This window comes from Nerophis lumbriciformis, linkage group LG01 (genome assembly GCF_033978685.3).
Source record: "Nerophis lumbriciformis linkage group LG01, RoL_Nlum_v2.1, whole genome shotgun sequence".
NCBI lineage: Eukaryota > Metazoa > Chordata > Actinopteri > Syngnathiformes > Syngnathidae > Nerophis > Nerophis lumbriciformis.
The window spans coordinates 78,489,526-78,511,676 of record NC_084548.2 but is presented as its reverse complement, the minus strand read 5'-3'; the positions used below and the strand labels follow the sequence as shown (position 1 = coordinate 78,511,676).

Here is a 22,151-nt window from a genome sequence, read left to right as displayed (position 1 = left end):
AAGTTGTTTTTAATAAGCCCATTTTTCTGTTTTTGATTGCACAACCTGGTGAATATTTGAAAATATTGAAATGTATTGGAAGTGTCATAAATTGTTTTTATGGGTTTGTATATTATGATTTGATATTTTTTTTTATTTGATATTTTTGATTTGTATATATGATGGTTTGTCTGTTCAATCGTCCAATTAAAAACTGTATGTGTGTATGTATATATATATATATATATATATATATATATATATATATATATATATATATATATATATACACAGGTAAAAGCCAGTAAATTAGAATATGTTGAAAAACTTGATTTATTTCAGTAATTGCATTCAAAAGGTGTAACTTGTACATTATATTTATTCATTGCACACAGACTGATGCATTCAAATGTTTATTTCATTTAATTTTGATGATTTGAAGTGGCAACAAATGAAAATCCAAAATTCCGTGTGTCACAAAATTAGAATATTACTTAAGGCTAATACAAAAAAGGGATTTTTAGAAATGTTGGCCAACTGAAAAGTATGAAAAAGAAAAATATGAGCATGTACAATACTCAATACTTGGTTGGAGCTCCTTTTGCCTCAATTACTGTGTTAATGCGGCGTGGCATGGAGTCGATGAGTTTCTGGCACTGCTCAGGTGTTATGAGAGCCCAGGTTGCTCTGATAGTGGCCTTCAACTCTTCTGCGGTTTTGGGTCTGGCATTCTGCATCTTCCTTTTCACAATACCCCACAGATTTTCTATGGGGCTAAGGTCAGGGGAGTTGGCGGGCCAATTTAGAACAGAAATACCATGGTCCGTAAACCAGGCACGGGTAGATTTTGCGCTGTGTGCAGGCGCCAAGTCCTGTTGGAACTTGAAATCTCCATCTCCATAGAGCAGGTCAGCAGCAGGAAGCATGAAGTGCTCTAAAACTTGCTGGTAGACGGCTGCGTTGACCCTGGATCTCAGGAAACAGAGTGGACCGACACCAGCAGATGACATGGCACCCCAAACCATCACCCAACCATGCAAATTTTGCATTTCCTTTGGAAATCGAGGTCCCAGAGTCTGGAGGAAGACAGGAGAGGCACAGGATCCACGTTGCCTGAAGTCTAGTGTAAAGTTTCCACCATCAGTGATGGTTTGGGGTGCCATGTCATCTGCTGGTGTCGGTCCACTCTGTTTCCTGAGATCCAGGGTCAACGCAGCCGTCTACCAGCAAGTTTTAGAGCACTTCATGCTTCCTGCTGCTGACCTGCTCTATGGAGATGGAGATTTCAAGTTCCAACAGGACTTGGCGCCTGCACACAGCGCAAAATCTACCCGTGCCTGGTTTACGGACCATGGTATTTCTGTTCTAAATTGGCCCGCCAACTCCCCTGACCTTAGCCCCATAGAAAATCTGTGGGGTATTGTGAAAAGGAAGATGCAGAATGCCAGAGCCAAAAACGCAGAAGAGTTGAAGGCCACTATCAGAGCAACCTGGGCTCTCATAACACCTGAGCAGTGCCAGAAACTCATCGACTCCATGCCACGCCGCATTAACGCAGTAATTGAGGCAAAAGGAGCTCCAACCAAGTATTGAGTATTGTACATGCTCATATTTTTCATTTTCATACTTTTCAGTTGGCCAACATTTCTAAAAATCCCTTTTTTGTATTAGCCTTAAGTAATATTCTAATTTTGTGACACACGGAATTTTGGATTTTCATTTGTTGCCACTTCAAATCATCAAAATTAAATGAAATAAACATTTGAATGTATCAGTCTGTGTGCAATGAATAAATATAATGTACAAGTTACACCTTTTGAATGCAATTACTGAAATAAATCAAGTTTTTCAAAATATTCTAATTTACTGGCTTTTACCTGTATATATATATACATACATACATTTATATGTATATATATTTATACATATGTACATACACATACAATATATACACATACATACTATATATATATGTATACTGTATGTGTGTATATATACACACACATGCAGTATATGGTAGATCGGGTGGTTTGTTTTTCAAGAATCTGCAAAAATGTGAAAAACAGAGCAAAAACGCTGAATTCAAAGAGAAAAAGGCAAAATGTTGACACTATAAAGGGGCTCTTATGTTACCAACAGGGGCTTAATAGAACATATATATGTTTAAAGTGTCTATTTTTAACTATCATTAATTATATTGAATAAAGACCAAATCTGCGGTCCCCTCCAAGGTTTCTCATTGTATCCCATTGGGTTGAGTTTTTTCTTGCTCTGATGTGGGATCTGAGCCCAGGATGTCATCGTGGCTTGTGCAGCCCTTTGAGACACTCGTGATTTAATGCTACTAAATCTAGATGTATTGAATGAATAGTTTGAATTATGACCATTGTTACAATAATTATGTATAAGTTATCACACAACTCTTATGCTTAAAGGCCATTGCTATGGTTATTATCAATTGTGCTGAAGTTGTACTTTTCTATCTGTGCAAAGGGGCTTTTTGATTATCAGTAGATTGCACAGTACAGTACATATTCCGTACAATTGACCACTAAATGGTAACACCCCAATAAGTTTTTCAACTTGTTTAAGTCGGGGTCCACGTAAATCAATTCATGGTAAACTTGCAATCTTGGATTGCGAGTCGTCTCGTATCAGTGTTTGTGTCCAGACTCGGCCTGCTGACTGCCAAGGGCGAACATCGAGTACCTTGACGCAGACAAAGCAGAGACAGGGGGATATCACGAGTGTCAGCACATTTCCATTTCTGAATAATCATATATTGTGTCTAACTGGAGGCTGCTGAAATGACCCCCCCTTCCTTCAGAAGCAGCCTCAGTGATGTAACCAGGGACCTCCCGAATAAATAGTGGAGCACGTGGGCTGTGCCTTAGAGCTTAGGTTGGAGATGAATTCCTACTGATAGAAACAAGTCACACAACATGTCGCTGCTCTTCCATCCTCTGGCTCTCCATTAACAACACCTTTGTATGTTGTTCAAAGTGTAGAGTTTTAATAGACAATATACAAAAAGACAATAGTGTATATATATATATATATATATATATAAAAAACGTTTCTTCTGTATCTAAAATCAAAGTGTACCTTTGACGTGGACAAAAGCAACACAAGTTGTCCCTGACGGACTTACAGTACAAGCACTTCTTACATTTTGAAATGATACTTGGACACAAGGAATATAATAGATGATGCCAAACATTTGTTCATTGACTGCTTCTTCTCCAACCTCCACTTTATCTCAGCGGAAGAAAGAAGGCTCATGGATCTGCACGTGGAGTGGCCAGACAGGAAGTACGAAGCCACGGTGTTGTGCTTGGAAGACGTCACAGGATTAAACGGTAAAAGATCCAGGAGACCAAAAGGAGCCAATGGCCGGCCCAGCTGAGATCTGACCACCTGCGAATAGTGTGGATGGCTGTGTAACCCTGCAACAAACCACCAGGAAACATCACCAAAGACACTATATCCAGGTTCCTAAAATACACCGTAGTACTTACCTGCCTTTAGTTAGGTAGTACTGACAAGAAATCAGTACTAATACTACTATATGTTTCATTTTCTTAGACAAAAATATCAGCCTGGTAGCTAATTCTTACCTCTTCCACTTCCTCTTCAACACCAGCATCAAACATGGAGCCCAAGTAGGTGAGGTGGAAGATGGCCAAGAAAGTAAAACACAGATTCAGTAGCCACACCCACAACTCCTGCAAACATGGAATACTTCTGTCAGTACACTTGGATATGTAGTGTATACTGTGTACAAAGCAGACTATGTAGTGTATACTGTGTACAAAGCAGGACCATACCTGCCAACTTTTTAAATCAGAAAAACCTAGTAGCCAGGGTCCAAGGGCCGCAGGCCCCGGTAGGTCCAGGACAAAGTCCTGGTGGGGGGTTCAGGGCTTCGCCCCCCGACGCAAAATGATTATTAGCATTCAGACAGGTTAAAATGTTGCTAAAACCATCACTTTTCTATCAGTCACAGTGACTTTTCAAAACAAAAATATGACAGCAAAAATCATATGGGTTGATTGACATGTTTATTCTGTAAGCTAACTTCAATAGTTTGAAATTATTTTGACAGTTAATGCCAGTTATCCTGTCAACCTTTCACAAGACTTCAATTTGTTCATTGAAAGTATAAACACTTTTTACAGTAAACAAATGGTAAAACAGTACTAAACAATTCCATTAAAAAAAAAAAATTGGTGTCATTATTAACTTTCTGTCCAAGCTTGTATAATCTACTGCCTTGTTCAATTGTAAAAAAATATTCTGTGCCTAAAATTCACATTTCTATCACAATTATCATACTGTAAACATGGTAAGCTAACTTCATTAAAATTAATAGTCCTGTCAATAGCATGGAATTACAATTCAAATGTAGTTTTTTTGTAAGCCTTTCAAAAGAATTCAAAATATGAAAATTAATTGAAGCCATCAGACACTTGAAAAGTGGCACATCACATCTCTAATGTAATCATTTGAACTTTTCAACAGAAATAGCACTGCAAAAATATTAAGGACATACTTCTGTATTTTGGTAGTTATGCTGTCAACATTTAACAAGATTCCTTCAACTTGGACTTGAAAGCATAAATAGTATAAACACTTTTAACAGTATAACAGTACTAAACAATTCCAATAGATAACATTGGTGTCATTACCTTTTTGTGGCTAAAATCCAAATTTATTCTATCAGATTGATCATACTGCAAAAATGATATGGTAACTTTATAAGTTTACTTGAAGTGGCATAAAACACTGAAAGTGATTGTTCCTATAACCCCTTTGTTTTAAATGTTTTATGCCACTTCAAGTTGTCAAAGACGTGCTGCGAAATACAGCCGACAGGATTGCGCACCAAACACGAAGCAAGGCCAAAGCGCATGCATGGTGCAGGAGAACAAAGGACTTCTTTCATTTAAGGTTTGTGATAAACCATCAAACTCATTCGTTAAAAGGACTCTATAGTAATATAAAGCGAGTTTTTCTGGACATTATCATGCAAGAAAAGTTTATTTTTGGGACCGCGATCACCGCGTAATGATTTTTAAAGGTTGCATTACAAACATTTAACTGTCCCATGTGATCAGCCAGTGCGATTGGAAGTCCATGCTCAATTATTGCCTCCGTAAATAAAACTTCGGCATTTATCACATCCAAAGAATCTGTTTGGGCGACGAAAAACGTTGAAAGTTTTCCACTTGTATCGCTAGCAACGGCATTAGACTTGTGTTTTTTTGTCCCAACGTGGTCTTTTACATGGCTAATTCCTCCGTGTCCGATCGAAAAATCTTGTCTGCACAAGGTGCAATTCGCGTAGTTTTCACCCTTTTTTTTTTTTAATGAATGAAAAACCGTATTTTTTATCACTGCAACCGTAACCCGGAATAGGTTGATGAAAACCGTACGAATTACGGGAAAACCGGAGTAGTTGGCAGGTATGCAGGACATGTACCAGTAGTGTATACTGTGTACAAAGCAGGACATGTAATGTATACTGTGTACAAAGCAGACTTTCTTCCTGCGGGGGCACATGTTTACAGTGTATTTAGTAGTACAGTGTGTTTAGTACAGTGTCTTTAGTACTATTTAGTACAGTGTATTTAGTATATTGTGTTTAGTAAAGTGTGTACAGTGTTTTTAGTACAGTGTGTTTAGTACAGAGTATTTATTAGTACTATTTACTAAATTGTGTTTAGTAGAGTGTATTTAGTACAGTGTATGTATTAGTACTAATTAGTATTGTGTATTTAGTACAGTGTATGTATTAGTACCAGAGGTGGGTAGAGTAGCCAGAAATTGTACTCAAGTAAGAGTACTGTTACTTTAGAGATTTATTACTCAAGTAAAAGTAAGGAGTAGTCACCCAAATATTTACTTGAGTAAAAGTAAAAAGTATGTTGTGAAAAAACTACTCAAGTACTGAGTAACTGATGAGTAACATACACACACATATCATATATATACACACAAACATATATATATATATTTATAAACACACACACACACACACATATATATATATATATATACATACACACATATATATATATATATATATATACATACATTGATATATACAGTATATAATTTATATTTATTTTGCCGTTTTTGTTTGCATGTTAAAGGTGTTTTAATGAATATACATGCATGTTTAACACATATAGATTCCTTTCTTTCATGAAGACAAGAATATAAGTTGGTGTATTACCTGATTCTGATGACTTGCATTGATTGTAATCAGACAGTAGTGATGATAACGTCCACGTTTTCAAATGGAGGAGAAGAAAAGTTCCTCCTTTCTGTCTAATACCACATGAAAGTGGTTGGTTTTTGGCATCTTATTTGTCCAGCTTCCATATTCGTTTTTATACACTTTACAAGAAATACATTGGCGGCAAACTCCGTAGCTTGCCAGCTTGTTTGCGCTGGCTTTCGGAGACTCTTATTTTGAAAGCGCAGGCGCGATGGAGCGGCACTTTTATTGTGAAGACAGGAACTGTGCAGTCAGTCTTTAGGCTTTTGACGGGATGTACGGTTGAAATAAAAAAGGGTCTTTTTTCCTTCACACTTTTGATTGATTGGAACTTGTATTAGTAGATTGCACAGTACAGTACATATTCCGTACAAATGACCACTAAATGGTAACACCCCAATAAGTTTTTCAACTTGTTTAAGTCAGGTCATGTGACCCCTGGCTCTGTTTGATTGGTCCAACGTCACCAGTGACTGCATCTGATTGGTGGAACGGAGTGAACGTCACCAGTGACTGTATTTGTTGAAACGCAGGCACTATGAAGGTCTGTCTGACAGACCAAAACAAACAAAGCGTGCATTAACAGATCAATAAAAATTAGTAGTGAGTAGCGAGCTGAATGTAGATAAAAGTAGCGGAGTAAAAGTAGCGTTTCTTCTCTATAAATATACTCAAGTAAAAGTAAAAGTATGTTGCATTAAAACTACTCTTAGAAGTACAATTTATCCCAAAAGTTACTCAAGTAGATGTAACGGAGTAAATGTAGCGCATTACTACCCACCTCTGATTAGTACCGGTACTAATTAATACTGTGTATTTAGTACATTGTGTTTAGTACATTGTGTTTAGTACAGTGTATTTAGTACAGTGTATTTAGTACAGTGTATTTAGTACAGTGTGGTTAGTACTATTTAGTACAGTGTAGTTAGTACTATTTAGTACAGTGTAGTTAGTACAGTGTATTAAGTACAGTGTAGTTACTACAGTGTAGTGTTGTCCTGACACCAATATTTTGGTACTGGTACCAAAATGTATTTCCATACTTTTCTTAATAAAGGGAACCACAAAAATGTCATTATTGTCATTATTATAACACAAAATGTTAGTGTACATGAAACATATGTTTATTATTGTCATTTAGTCCTTAAATAAAATAGACAACTTGTCTTTTAGTAGTAAGTAAACAAACAAAGACTCCTAATTAGTCTATGCAGTAACATATTGTGTCATTTATACACCTATTATTTTCTACACATTATGAGGGACAAACTGTAAAAATGGATTATTAATCTACTTGTTCATTTACTGTTAATATCTGCTTATTTTCTCTTTTAACATGTTCTATCTACACTTCTGTTCAAATGTAATAATCACTTATTCTTCTCTTCTTTGATACTTGACATTAGTTTTGGATGATACCACACATTTAGGTACTTTTTATAGGCGGTAAAGTACCGTATATGATTAATTAGTATCGCGGTACTATACTAATACCGGTATACTGTACAACCCTAGTACAGTGTAGTTAGTACAGAGTATTTAGTACAGTGTAGTTAGTACAGTGTATTTAGTACATCTTATTTAGCAGTGTGTTTAGTAGCGTATTTAGTACAGTGAAGTTAATACATTGTAGTTACTACAGTGTGTTTAGTACAGTGTATTTAGTACAGTGTATTTAATACAGTGTGTTTAGTACAGTGTAGAATATAAAACATGTTTTCAGTTATTTCACCTTATTTCATAGTTTTGATGTGACAATCTACAATTTATATATATATACACATATACATACACATATACATGCATATATATATATATATATATACACATATATATATACATATATATATACACATACATATACATACATACATACATACATACATACATACACATATATATATATACATATATATATATATATATATATATATATATATATATATATATATATATATATATATATGCAACATTTGACGTCACTATGGGAAGTTTTGACGGAGCAGAAACGTGTGAACTCGTTGGGAGTTTCCTCCTCTCCCAGCTCGCTAGCCTCAATCTGAACCTTGGTATTTACCGTGATGACGGACTGGCAGTGTGTCGCGCCTCGCCAAGGAGCAGCGAGAATACCAAGAAGCGCATATGCCAAATTTTCAAAGAGAACGGCCTACGGATCACGATTGAAGCCAACAAGCAAACCGTCAACTTCCTCGACGTCACTTTCAACCTGAGAAATAACAGCTACCAACCATTCACGAAACCCAACACAACACTCCAATACGTGCACCATGACAGCAACCACCCACCCACCACCACGAAAAGAATACCTACCGGAATTAATAAAAGGCTATCGATGCTGTCATCTAGCAAAGCTGAATTTGACCAAGCAACCCCCCCGTACCAAAAAGCCCTTGATGAAAGCGGATACAATTTCACCCTCACCTATGAACCCACGCCAGGAAACCAACCAAAAAAGAACAGAAAACGAAACGACATCATCTGGTACAACCCCCCATACAGCAAAAACGTCTCAACTAACATTGGACACAAATTCCTCAATCTGATTGACAAACACTTTCCCAAAGACAACACCCTAAGAAAAGTATTCAACAAGAACAACATTAAATTGAGCTACAGCTGTATGAACAATATACAACAAATTATCTCAAACCACAACAAAACAATTGCAAATGAGCCGTCGGCCCCCGGACAGAGCGACTCCAAAACCAACAAAGGCTGCAACTGTCGAAAGAAACCTGATTGCCCTCTCAACGGGCGGTGCTTACAAACATCAGTTGTCTACCAATCTAAGGTAACACGCAAGGACATTAACACATCCGACACATATGTAGGATTAACTGAGGGAGAGTTCAAAACCAGATGGAACAATCACAAGGCTTCTTTCAGGAACCAAAACCTGCGGAATACCACAGAACTCAGCAAACACATTTGGGACCTCAAAGACAATAATGTTGAATATTCAATAACATGGCAAATTCTTGCATCCAGCACACCTTACAATAGTGGTAATAAAAGATGCAACCTATGCTTGAAAGAGAAACTGTTTATTATTTACCGTCCAGACCTGTCATCCCTCAACAAGCGCAGCGAAATTGTAACAACATGCCGCCATAGACGGAAACACCTCCTAGGTAACACATGAGCCAATCACCACGCCCCTAGGCCAGCCTGTACCCACCCACTCTGTGCCCTATATAAACCATGGTATGCGAATGCTCCCATTAAAATCTCCTGATGATTGAGGGTACCCCCCCTCATGAAACAGGCCTGTAGAGATGAAATAGTCTTGTGATTTTTTTTTCCCCACACATATTGCGCTCTACTACGGTATCGAGCACTATTTTTTGGATAACCTTATTAAGACATATATATATATATATATATATATATATATATATATATATATATATATATATATATATATATATATATATATATATAATGTGTGTGTGTAGATTGTCACATCAAAACTATGAAAAAAGGTGAGATAACTGAAAACATGTTTTACATTCTAGTTTCTTCAAAATAGCCAGCCTTTGCGCTGATTACTGTTTTGCACACTCTTGGCATTCTCTCCGTGAGCTTCAAGAGCTAGTCACCTGAAATGTGAAAGTTTGCGTGGAAGAGGTCGTACCTTTTTATGTAGGTGGCTGCAGTCAGAGGAACAAGGTCTGGAGAGGATGCAGGCGCTGAAGATAGCAGCAAGTCGCCTCCGCAGGACTGAAATGAACAATGTGAATTAGTATGAGAAGATATGTTTCATCCATTCATGTCCTGCTCATGTTTCATCCAGTCTCACCGGAAGTGACACACGACTTACATTTAGGAACATTTTCATATTCATATAAGACAGACATTATTCCACCCAATGAATGAATATTCATGTATCTCTCACAGGACTAGAATGTGCTTTCTTACCGTGTTCAACATATGTGATGAAGCCTAAAGACAGCAGCACAGCTCCCAGGTGGAAACTCAAACCCTAGAGACAGCAAAGTATCGATGAGCATCTCAATCAATGAACGGGAACTTTGGACATGCTTAGCAACATCTTAGAGTGAGAAACATCAATTAAACAAGCGGGAAAAGGCGCATACTTCATCCTAGGGCTGGGCCTATGTCACGATAGACACATCATCGATATCAGTATAAAGTGTGTTCAATAAAACATTGGATATACAGTGTTCCCTTGTTCAACGCTGGGGTTACTTACGTTCCAAAAAATAAGTAAGATCCGTGTAATAGAAGTTGATTTATTTTTTCGTTTTTTATGTTTTCATTGACTATATATTTTTTTATTTACAGGATGTTTTTTTTCATTTACTGTGCATGTTTTTTTCTTTACAGGTTTTTTTTAAAATTATATGTTTTTTTTCATTTACAGTACAGTACAGCATATGTTTTTTCGTTTCTTATATATGTTTTAAGTCTGTAAAACCCCTAACACACTTTATGAACTTTTCTCAGACAGGCATTAACATTTATCTCGTTAAGACAAAGTTTAAACCTTTGTGGATTAAAAAAAAAAAAGAAAAACAAGAATGAAACCAAAGATCAAAACCTGTTTTTTAGGGCTCTAGGATTTTTTGACCTATAAATAAGCCCAGGTTTGATCATAAAGCCCACACATAACCAGAGTCACATGATCTTTTTGGGCCTTAAATCATGCGCTTTTGTCTTCGTCCTGCATTATAAAGATGCGTTTCAAAATAAGTCTGTCTCATCCATATTAAAAAATATCCCCCACCACAGTATACATTCTGTACTGTACAGGACACAGAGCAAGAAGAGTATTGCATACCTGCCAACTTTTGAAATCAGAAAAACCTAGTAGCCAGGGTCCAGGGGCCGCAGGCCCCGGTAGGTCCAGGACAAAGTCCTGGTGGCTTCGCCCCCCGACGCAAAATGATTGATTGCATTCAGACAGGTTAAAATGTCGCTAAAACCATCACTTTTCTATCAGTCACAGTGACTTTTCAAAACAAAAATATTACAGCAAAAATCATATGGGTTGATTGACATGTTTATTCTGTAAGCTAACTTCAATAGTTTGAAATTATTTTGACAGTTAATGCCAGTTATCCTGTCAACCTTTCACAAGACTTCAATTTGTTCATTGAAAGTATAAACACTTTTTACAGTAAACAAATGGTAAAACAGTACTAAACAATTCCATTTAAAAAAAAATTGGTGTCATTATTAACTTTCTGTCCAAGCTTGTATAATCTACTGCCTTGTTCAATTGTAAAAAATATTCTGTGCCTAAAATTCACATTTCTATCACAATTATCATACTGTAAACATGGTAAGCTAACTTCATTAAAATTAATAGTCCTGTCAATAGCATGGAATTACAATTCAAATGTAGTTTTTTTGTAAGCCTTTCAAAAAAATCCAAATATGAAACATTAATGAAAATTAATTGAAGCCATCAGACACTTGAAAAGTGGCACATCACATCTCTAATGTAATCATTTGAACTTTTCAACAGAAATAGCACTGCAAAAATATTAAGGACATACTTCTGTATTTTGGTAGTTATGCTGTCAACATTTAACAAGATTTCTTCAACTTGGACTTGAAAGCATAAATAGTATAAACACTTTTAACAGTATAACAGTGCTAAACAATTCCAATAGATAACATTGGTGTCATTACCTTTTTGTGGCTAAAATCCAAATTTATTCTATCAGATTGATCATACTGCAAAAATGATATGGTAACTTTATGATAAGTTTACTTCATTAAAATGTAATTCAATAGCATCATTAGCATGGAACTACAATTCAATTGCAGTTTTCTGTAAGCCTTTCAAAAGAATTGAAGAAGAATTAATAAAAAATGAATTTTAGCAATCAAGACAGTTGTAAATGCAGCACATCACATCTTCCATGGTCACATCACAGTCAATCATTGTGACACAGCTTTGTTATTGTTGTCCCAACGTGGTCTTTTACATCGCTAATTCCTCCGTGTCCGATCGAAAAATCTTGCCTGCACAAGGTGCAATTCGCGTAGTTTTCACCCTTTTTGGAACGGATAATTATTCCCGGATAGGCTTTTGAATATTCTTCACGGAATGACTGCAGTTTTCTTTTCGGTTTAAGACTCGTTTGCGATTTTTCTCCGGCTGATTCCATGATCGTTCGCTCGTTTGGAAACAATGGCAACTGGTGCCTCGTGCTTGGCAGCGGTGCTATAAATAGCCTCGCGCATGGCATTCGGAATGGCTCGATAGGAAGTTACGGGAAGCAGTGTCGATTGTCATTGTTGTTACGCGATTTCGTGAATAAAACTTAAAAAAAAATTATTTTTTTTAATTAATGAAAAACCGTATTTTTTATCACTGCAACCGTAACCCGGAATAGGTTGATGAAAACCGTACTAATTACGGGAAAACCGGAGTAGTTGGCAGGTATGAGTACAGCATATGTTTTTCGTTTCTTATATATGTTTTAAGTCTGTAAAACCCCTAACACACTTTATGAACTTTTCTCAGACAGGCATTAACATTATCTCGTTAAGACACTCAAAGTTTAAACCTTTGTGGATTTTTAAAAAAAAATAAGAAAAAAGAATGAAACCAAAGATCAAAACCTGTTTTTTAGGGCTCCAGTATTTTTTGACCTATAAATAAGCCCAGGTTTTATCATAAAGCCCACACATAACCAGAGTCACATGATCTTTTTGGGCCTTAAATCATGCGCTTTAGTCTTCGTCCTGCATTATAAAGGTGCGTTTCCAAAATAAGTCTGTCTCATCCATATTAAAAAACGTGTTCAGGATTATATCCCCCACCACAGTATACATTCTGTACTGTACAGGACACAGAGCAAGAAGAGTATTGGTTGACAATGGTCTACAGGGCGCAGAACACAATGCGCATCCATACGCTGTAAAAAACAAACAAAAAAAAGACATGCGACACTGTAAAAAAAATGGCACACACACACAAAAAATCAGTGTAACAGTGAGGCCGTGTAAAGTGAAGCGTGTTGTAGCGAGGGAACACTGTACCGTATTTTCCGCACTATAAGGCGCACCTAAAAACCACACATTTTCTCAAAAGCTGACAGTGCGCCTTATAACCCGGTGCGCTTTATATATGGATTAATATTAAGATTCATTTTCATAAAGTTTCGGTCTCGCAACTTCGGTAAACAGCCGCCATCTTTTTTCCCGGTAGAACAGGAAGCGCTTCTTCTTCTACGCAAGCAACCGCCAAGGTAAGCACCCGCCCCCATAGAACAGGAAGCGCTTCTTCTTCTACTGTAAGCAACCACCCGCCCGCGTAGAAGAAGAAAAAGCGCGCGGATATTACGTTTCATTTCCTTTGTGTGTTTACATCTGTAAAGACCACAAAATGGCTCCTACTAAGCGACAGGGATCCGGTTCATGAAAAGACGCAATCTCTCCATCCGCACACGGATTACTATTTCACAGCAACTGATATTCCTGTGAACCGCACTGTGGATACAACGGGAGCACGTACGGTGAATATTCGCACCACAGGGAATGAGAAGTCATCCTTCACTGTGGTTCTAGCTTGCCATGCTAATGGCCAGAAACTTCCACCCATGGTGATATTCAAAAGGAAGACCTTGCCAAAAGAGACCTTTCCAGCCGGCGTCATCATAAAAGCTAACTCGAAGGGATGGATGAAGAAAAGATGAGCGAGTGGTTAAGGTAAGTTAAGTTTACGCGAAGAGGCCGGGTGGCTTTTTTCACGCAGCTCTGTCCATGTTGATATACGACTCCATGCGCGCCCACATCACGCTGGTTTTAATATATTATTAAAGTTTGACTGACCTATCTGACTGTTTTTTTGACATTCCCTTTAGCGCAGTTAGATGCGGCTTACAACACGGGGCGGCTTATAGGTGGACAAAGTTTTGAAATATGCCGTTCATTGAAGGCGCGGCTTATAACCCAGGGCGCCTTATGGTGCGGAAAATACGGTATATATTTTTTTGTCGGAAGAAACAAGAAATTATGACGCAAGATTCGCTCTGGGAACCCAGCTAAACAGGAAACAGGAAGTGTCCATGAGCAATGGGAGGGACGCGCAAACAGCCAATCAGGTAACGGTATCGACTGCCAAGTTTGGTTGCGCCGTCTCGCTGTGGATTCTCTGCATGGAGGGAGAAGAGAAAGTGTGATATCTTGATACATCAACGACAAAAACTTGTCTTCAGTTTTGTTGGTTTCAATGCAGACTTACTGTATTTATTGGCAGGCTTAAATAAGTCATAAAAAATATCAATAATTATCAATACCGATCAATACAAAAAAACGTATATCGTGAAACAGTTTTCAGCCGTATCGCCCAGCCCTACGTAATCCTGTCTGTTCTCCGACAGTTTGTTCTCTTCCTGTGTTTGACATGTTAAATGACTGATTAATAATAGTTTATACATGATCAATAATACAACTTTTTCACTTCTGATACAGTATCCATATTAAAGATTGGCTGATATCCATATTAATCCGTAATATGAGCAAGAATCATACGAGCTTCTATCATTTTGACGAGTGAAATGTCAGAAAAGGCTCGATCAGGCATACTTGCCAACCTTGAGACCTCCGATTTCGGGAGGTGGGGTGTGGGGGGCGTGGTTAAGATATATATATATATATATATATATATATATATATATATATAAATAAATAAAAGAAATACTTGAATTTCAGTGTTCATTTATTTACACATATACACACACATAACACTCCTCTACTCATTGTTGAGTTAAGGGTTGAATTGTCCATCCTTGTTCTATTCTCTGTCACTATTTCAGAACACACACATTATACAAATATACATTATAAAATCAATAAGAAAACGGGAGCTCTAATTCGGGAGTCTGAATTAGGATCAGAAGTTCCTATATAAACATTGCGTACTCACGTCGCCTTTTTGTATTGATTACCGCAGCTGTGCACTGGATTCATTCACAAATACAAACTACAACTCACAAACACTTTAGAGTTAGGCTCCACCTTCAGAATGTGTACTTAAACTTATAAAGATCACATGGATATTATTCTAGTGAGTTGATTCACCAAAACTAACCTGTTATACAGGAGGAAAAAGCACACAGGACGTTTCAATTGTTCACAGACTGGTCGCTCTCATCAGAATGACAAGACACTTCCGATCTGCAGGTGATAGCATTCAATTGGGAAGAAACGCCCTACTGCCCCCTACTGACCAATGTGAATACTGATAAATGTGTAATGACAGCTCCAAAAACGAATTCAAACCGCAAAATAAACTAAATAAATCAACACAAAAATGTGACACATTATGGGTGGGTCACATGTGCATGTACAACAGGCTGTCAACACGTCACTCAGGTCCGCATGGAGCTGGAGGGGGCGTGAAAATTTGTCCCGGGAGGTTTTCGGGAGAGGCGCTGAATTTCGGGAGTCTCCCGGAAAATCCGGGAGGGTTGGCAAGTATGCGATCAGGTGAAACGAGTCAAACAGAGAACAATGGTACAGTAGGAAAGGGGATTCATTCGTCACAGTTTACCTGACACATGAAATGTGACGAATTGGGGGCGGGGGGTACTATGCACTTTACTTTCTACAGTAGAGTGTTGACTATCTTAATATGTGTTTTGTAGCTATTGTAACTTTGAGCACAGTTGCAATGGAGAGTGGCGCTTTCCACCATTTTCAGCAGACTGCATTGCAAAATGATTGACCCCTCCTCTCCATCTCCCGCGGGGTCCAGCCAGGAATGTGAACATATGAATCCCTTCCCTACTGTAGGTGGGTAAAAAACACTAACCTATTTATTATTAACTGTCTGGAATGGACTTATGCTGTCTTGTGGCGACACCTAGTGGCCACAATGATTCATCAAATAAACTCATGGAGTGAGTTAAATGATGCGGACACGTTTGTTTTTGGATACCTTCTAATACACTTCTTCCTTGGAGACTGTGTGGGGAAGTAATATGCAACTGTAATTATTTGATACTTGTTTACGTTGACAAATGTGCTGTTTTAGACTAATATCGTTCAATTAAGGAGACTTACCACGCATGTCTAGCTTGTGTGCTATTTTGTGCTTCGCTGTTGTGTAGCTGCTAGCTCCTAGTAGCCTATAGCCTTGCACGTTTACCTTTTGTAAAGGACTCGACTAAAATGGAAGAAATAGTGTGTTTATTGAAGGACATTTAGATGTTAACCTTACACAATAAAACATGCTGCTTGTCACAGAGCGCTTATATGGGGAAGATTATTTTGCTGATACCAATATCAGATCGGGACACCTGTAATTGTCCATCCATCCATCCATCTTCTTCCGCTTATCCGAGGTCGGGTCGCGGGGGCAGCAGCCTAAGCAGGGAAGCCCAGACTTCCCTCTCCCCAGCCACTTCGTCCAGCTCTTCCTGTGGGACCCCGAGGCGTTCCCAGGCCAGCCGGGAGACATAGTCTTCCCAACGTGTCCTGGGTCTTCCCCGCGGCCTCCTACCGGTCGGACGTGCCCTAAACACCTCCCTAGGGAGGCGTTCGGGTGGCATCCTGACCAGATGCCCGAACCACCTCATCTGGCTCCTCTCCATGTGGAGGAGCAGCGGCTTTACTTTGAGCTCCCCCCGGATGACAGAGCTTCTCACCCTATCTCTAAGGGAGAGACCCGCCACCCGGCGGAGGAAACTCATTTGGGCCGCTTGTACCCGTGATCTAGTCCTTTCGGTCATAACCCAAAGCTCATGACCATAGGTGAGGATGGGAACGTAGATCGACCGGTAAATTGAGAGCTTTGCCTTCTGGCTCAGCTCCTTCTTCACCACAACGGATCGATACAGCGTCCGCATTACTGAAGACGCCGCACCGATCCGCCTGTCGATCTCGCGATCCACTCTTCCCTCTCTCGTGAACAAGACTCCGAGGTACTTGAACTCCTCCACTTGGGGCAAGATCTCCTCCCCAACCCGGAGATGGCACTCCACCCTTTACCGGGCGAGAACCATGGACTCGGACTTGGAGGTGCTGATTCTCATCCCAGTCGCTTCACACTCGGCTGCGAACCGATCCAGTGAGAGCTGAAGATCCTGGCCAGATGAAGCCATCAGGACCACATCATCTGCAAAAAGCAGAGACCTAATCCTGCAGCCACCAAACCAGATCCCCTCAACGCCTTGACTGTGTCTAGAAATTCTGTCCATAAAAGTTCAGAACAGAATGGGTGACAAAGGGCAGCCTTGGCGGAGTCCAACCCTCACTGGAAACGTGTCCGACTTACTGCCGGCAATGCGGACCAAGTTCTGGCACTGATCATACAGGGAGCGGACCGCCACAATCAGACAGTCCGATACCCCATACTCTCTGAGCACTCCCCACAGGACTTCCCGAGGGACACGGTCGAATGCCTTCTCCAAGTCCACAAAGCACATGTAGACTGGTTGGGCAAACTCCCATGCACCCTCAAGGACCCTGCCCAGAGTATAGAGCTGGTCCACAGTTCCACGACCAGGACGAAAACCACACTGTTCCTCCTGAATCCGAGGTTCGACTATCCGGCGTAGCCTCCTCTCCAGTACACCTGAATAGACCTTACCGGGAAGGCTGAGGAGTGTGATCCCACGATAGTTAGAGCACACCCTCCGGTTCCCCTTCTTAAAGAGAGGAACCACCACCCCGGTCTGCCAATCCAGAGGTACCGCCCCCGATGTCCACGCGATGCTGCAGAGCCTTGTCAACCAAGACAGCCCCACAGCATCCAGAGCCTTAAGGAACTCCGGGCGGATCTCATCCACCCCCGGGGCCTTGCCACCGAGGAGCTTTTTAACTACCTCGGCAACCTCAGCCCCAGAAATAGGAGAGCCCACCACAGACCCCCCAGGCACTGCTTCCTCATAGGAAGACGTGTTGGTGGGATTGAGGAGGTCTTCGAAGTATTCCCTCCACCGATCCACAACATCCGCAGTCGAGGTCAGCAGAACACCATCCTCGCCATACACGGTGTTGATAGTGCACTGCTTACCCTTCCTGAGGCGGCGGATGGTGGTCCAGAATTGCTTCGAAGCCGTCCGGAAGTCCTTTTCCATGGCTTCCCCGAACTCCTCCCATGTCTGAGTTTTCGCCTCTGCGACCGCTGAAGCCGTAATTGTATTTGAAATATTGCAATGTACACTTGAACTCAGCATCGGATTGCTATCTCCTGTACGTGCAGAGATGATTAACTTTGGAGTAGTTTGCAATAAAAATATATATGAATACAGTATATTTTAAATATCTAGCTCAACACAAATTTGACAACCTTTTTTTTTTTTTTTTTTTTTAAATGTATTAAAAGTACTTTTAGAAATGCCAATGGAGGTTGTACTCACATGCAGTAAAGCGCTGGCTGTGTACGTGACAAGGATGGCGGGAAAAGTCCCCAGTTTCATGGCGTTCTTGAAGACGTCTGAAAGGAAAGAAATGGATGATGTTTAAACCTCTCGATGGTGTGACATCAGACATTATTTTGTTGTTAGTAGGGTTGTCCCCATACCAATATTTTGGCACCGGTACCAAAATGTATTTTGATACTTTCTGATACTTTTTTAAATAAAGCGGACCACGAAAAATGTAATTATTGTCTTTATTTTAACAAAAATCTTAGGATACATGAAACATATGTTTATTATTGTAATTTAGTCCTTAAATAAAATAGTGAACATCAGAGGTGTGGACTCGAGTCACATGACTTGGACTCGAGTCAGACTCGAGTCATGAATTTGATGACTTTAGACTGGACTTGACAAAATGTAAAAAGACTTGCAACTGGACTTAGACTTTAACATCAATGACTTGTGACTTCACTTGGACTTGAGCCTTTTGAATTGACATGACTTGACATGACTTGCTACTTTCCCCAAAACCCAAAGATGAAAAAGTTATTCGGGAGCGCTCCGTAATTTTTCATTGTGTACTTGTCTATCAGCGTTGCGTGTGTCAGCTGGTGTGCTCTCAGTACAACAGCCAATCAAATTAGATCTACTTTGTTTTCATCACACAGCATTCATCCAATCAAATTGCAGGACAACCAACGAAGAAGACATGTCCAAACCACACGCCAGTGAACAAAAAACGATACCTAAAATAATTTCGTTTGGGTATAAAAATTACGAGGTGGTCAACACAAAACGGTTTGCAGTATGCAACACATGCGGTTCCAAAATGACTGATGGAGAGGCAACAACTTCCAACTTCGTCCGGCATTTGAAGTTGCACAAAGAACGGTAAGTTTTGAATGTAAGATAACGTTTATTGGCTAAGTAACGTGACTTTTATTTGCTGTGTAGTTAAATCAGTGAGGCTGTAAACTCACTGCTAACGTTATAACGTTATTGCAAACACGGGAATCTGTTGCAGTTCACTACCTTATTCATACTTTTTGTTCAGTGATTTTTTTTAAGCAGGGTTACGTTAGTCAATATATCACACGTAACGTTAGACGGCGGTCAGCAGCACCGCGTATTTTAGCCACCTAAAAAAAGACAAAAATAGTCAAATAAAGGTCAGTTAAAATGTATACTATATTATGAATATGTGTACCGTTTTAGCTAGCTTTCTGACATACTGTTGGTTGTTTACCTCAGTGGTCCCCAACCACCGGGCCGCGGCCCGCTACTGGTCCGTGGATCGATTGGTATCGGGCCGCACAAGAAATATATATATATATTTTTTTCTTTTTTTAATTAAATCAACATAAAAAACACAAGATACACTTACAAGTAGTGCACCAACCCAAAACAACTCTCTCCCCCCTTTTGTTCTGGGCATTGAACATGAAGACTCTTCCTTCACTGTTCCGAGTGGCCATGAGAGTCTTGGCAGTGCCTGCCTCCAGTGCTCCAGTGGAGCGAGTTTTCAGCCATGGTGGCATCATACTACGCCCCCATCGTGCACAAATGACTGACAGACTCTTGGCTAATTTGGTCTTTTGCAAATGCAATGCAGCATAGGGCCCTGACATATAAAAAGTACAACTTTTTTGTTATGTTCACGTATATGTCATGTTTTTTCAATGTTAACACTTTTGTACAAATAAGTACATTTGCACTTTATTTTTCAATGTGCTTGTTCTGTAAAGGAATGAGTTCATGTTTAAAATGACTGGTTAATAGTGCTATTATAAAGTGCAATGTCAGCACAATTTTCTTTCCTGCAATTTAAAATGCACTTGTTTTAATAAATAAATACAGCGTTTGAAAAGCATACACAATCTGTGTTAATATATTAGTCTGTGGTTAAAAGGACTTGAAAGGACTCGAAACTCAAAATGCAGGACTTAGGACTTGACTTGAGACTTTCCAGTCTTGACTTTGGACTTGACTCGGGGCTTGCCTGTCTTGACTCGGGACTTGACTCGGACTTGAGGGCAAAGACTTGAGACTTACTTGTGACTTGCAAAACAATGACTTGGTCCCACCTCTGGTGAACATACTAGACAACTTGTCTTTTAGTAGTAAGTAAACAAACAAAGACTCCTAATTAGTCTGCTGACGTATTATTTTGTCTACATTATGAGGGACAAACTGTATAAATGTATTATTAATCTACTTGTTCATTTACTGTTAATATCTTCTTATTTTCTGTTTTAACATGTTCTATCTACACTTCTGTTCAAATGTAATAATCACTTATTCGTCTCTTCTTTGATACTTGACATTAGTTTTGGATGATACCACACATTTAGGTATGGATGTGATACCAAGTAGTTACAGGATCATACATTGGTCATATTCAAAGTCCTCATGTGTCCAGGGACATATTTACTGACTTTATAAACATAATATGAATTAAAAAAAGGAAAAAAGATTTTGTGATGCTAAAAAAATATCAATGTAATCATAGTAGTATCGACTAGATACGCTCCTATACTTGGTATCATTACAGTGGATGTCAGGTGTAGATCCACCCATGGTGTTTGTTTACATTGTGACGCCGGTGAGCTATTGTACCCTCCTACGGTGTGTAGTGAAGCATGTTTAGCTATTCCTCATCCTCCAGTGATAATGCTACTTGTAAGAAACGTACTTTATTTGTCACCATGGAGGCCAGGATTAGTGATTTAGAAGTAGCTAAAACACTGCGGATGGATGTTAGCCATGTCTTAAAGCAGCTCTTCCTGAGGGTGTTTCAGTGTTAAAACTTCACCTTTATCTTGACTTTTTACACCAAAATGTGTCCCTTTTCTGTCTACACACTGTGTCTGCTTGTAAGTACTCTGTGTGTGTGCGCTGCCCAACATGCTCCTCTGCTGGTAAAACCAGCAATGTCACCACGTGACGAAGACGTGCCATCATGCTTGTAAAAAAAACCCAGTACTTTTTAAAGGCGGTATAGTACTGAATATGATTCATTAGTATCGCGGTACTATACTAATACCCAGGGCCGGCCCGTGGCATAGGCCGTATAGGCAAATGCTAAGGGCGCCGTCCATCAGGGGGCGCCACGCCAGTGCCACAAATGTTGGAGAAAAAAATAAAAATAAAATAAAAGTTGGTACTATTACTTCTAAATACAAAAAATAATCCCACGTTAATTAAAATGCAAAGTAATGCTTATTTAATAGAAATATTATTTGTTACAACATTACCCACATCCAGAGTAGAGATAAATTGTATTATTATGTTTATCTTACCTAAAAATAAATATATTTATTTAATTAAAAAAAATAAAAATACATTTTTACTATATTTTGCTAAAAATTAATTGTATTTTTATTTGTATTTTTTCTGACTCCTTATTACATCCAGCCATAGAATTATACATTAAAATAAACATATTTGAAATAATTAATTTTAAATTATCATAATTAATTTAAAACGACCATATTTAATTATTAAAATAATTGCTTGTTTAT

At 39.0% G+C, this 22,151-nt stretch overlaps 1 protein-coding gene and 1 long non-coding RNA gene across 7 annotated transcripts in view; one reads left to right on the top strand and one right to left on the bottom strand.

Moving 5' to 3' along the window:
• LOC140679430 (uncharacterized) overlaps positions 1 to 3,382 on the top strand; it is a 55,239-nt gene extending 51,857 nt beyond the window's left edge. For both annotated transcript variants that reach the window (XR_012050850.1, XR_012050851.1), the window contains exon 4: positions 3,243 to 3,382. This is a non-coding gene — a long non-coding RNA (uncharacterized lncRNA). The remainder of the gene's footprint in view (positions 1 to 3,242) is intronic.
• LOC133615148 (protein-serine O-palmitoleoyltransferase porcupine-like) overlaps positions 3,279 to 22,151 on the bottom strand; it is a 58,490-nt gene continuing 39,617 nt past the window's right edge. For all 5 annotated transcript variants that reach the window (XM_061973547.2, XM_072914841.1, XM_072914840.1 and 2 more), the window contains 5 exons: positions 18,628 to 18,704; positions 10,202 to 10,265; positions 9,918 to 10,003; positions 3,597 to 3,704; positions 3,279 to 3,425 (listed from right to left, as the gene is read on the bottom strand). In XM_061973547.2, coding sequence (XP_061829531.2) covers positions 3,324 to 3,425; positions 3,597 to 3,704; positions 9,918 to 10,003; positions 10,202 to 10,265; positions 18,628 to 18,704 — 437 coding nt within the window. In that variant the 3' untranslated portion in view covers positions 3,279 to 3,323. The remainder of the gene's footprint in view (positions 3,426 to 3,596; positions 3,705 to 9,917; positions 10,004 to 10,201; positions 10,266 to 18,627; positions 18,705 to 22,151) is intronic.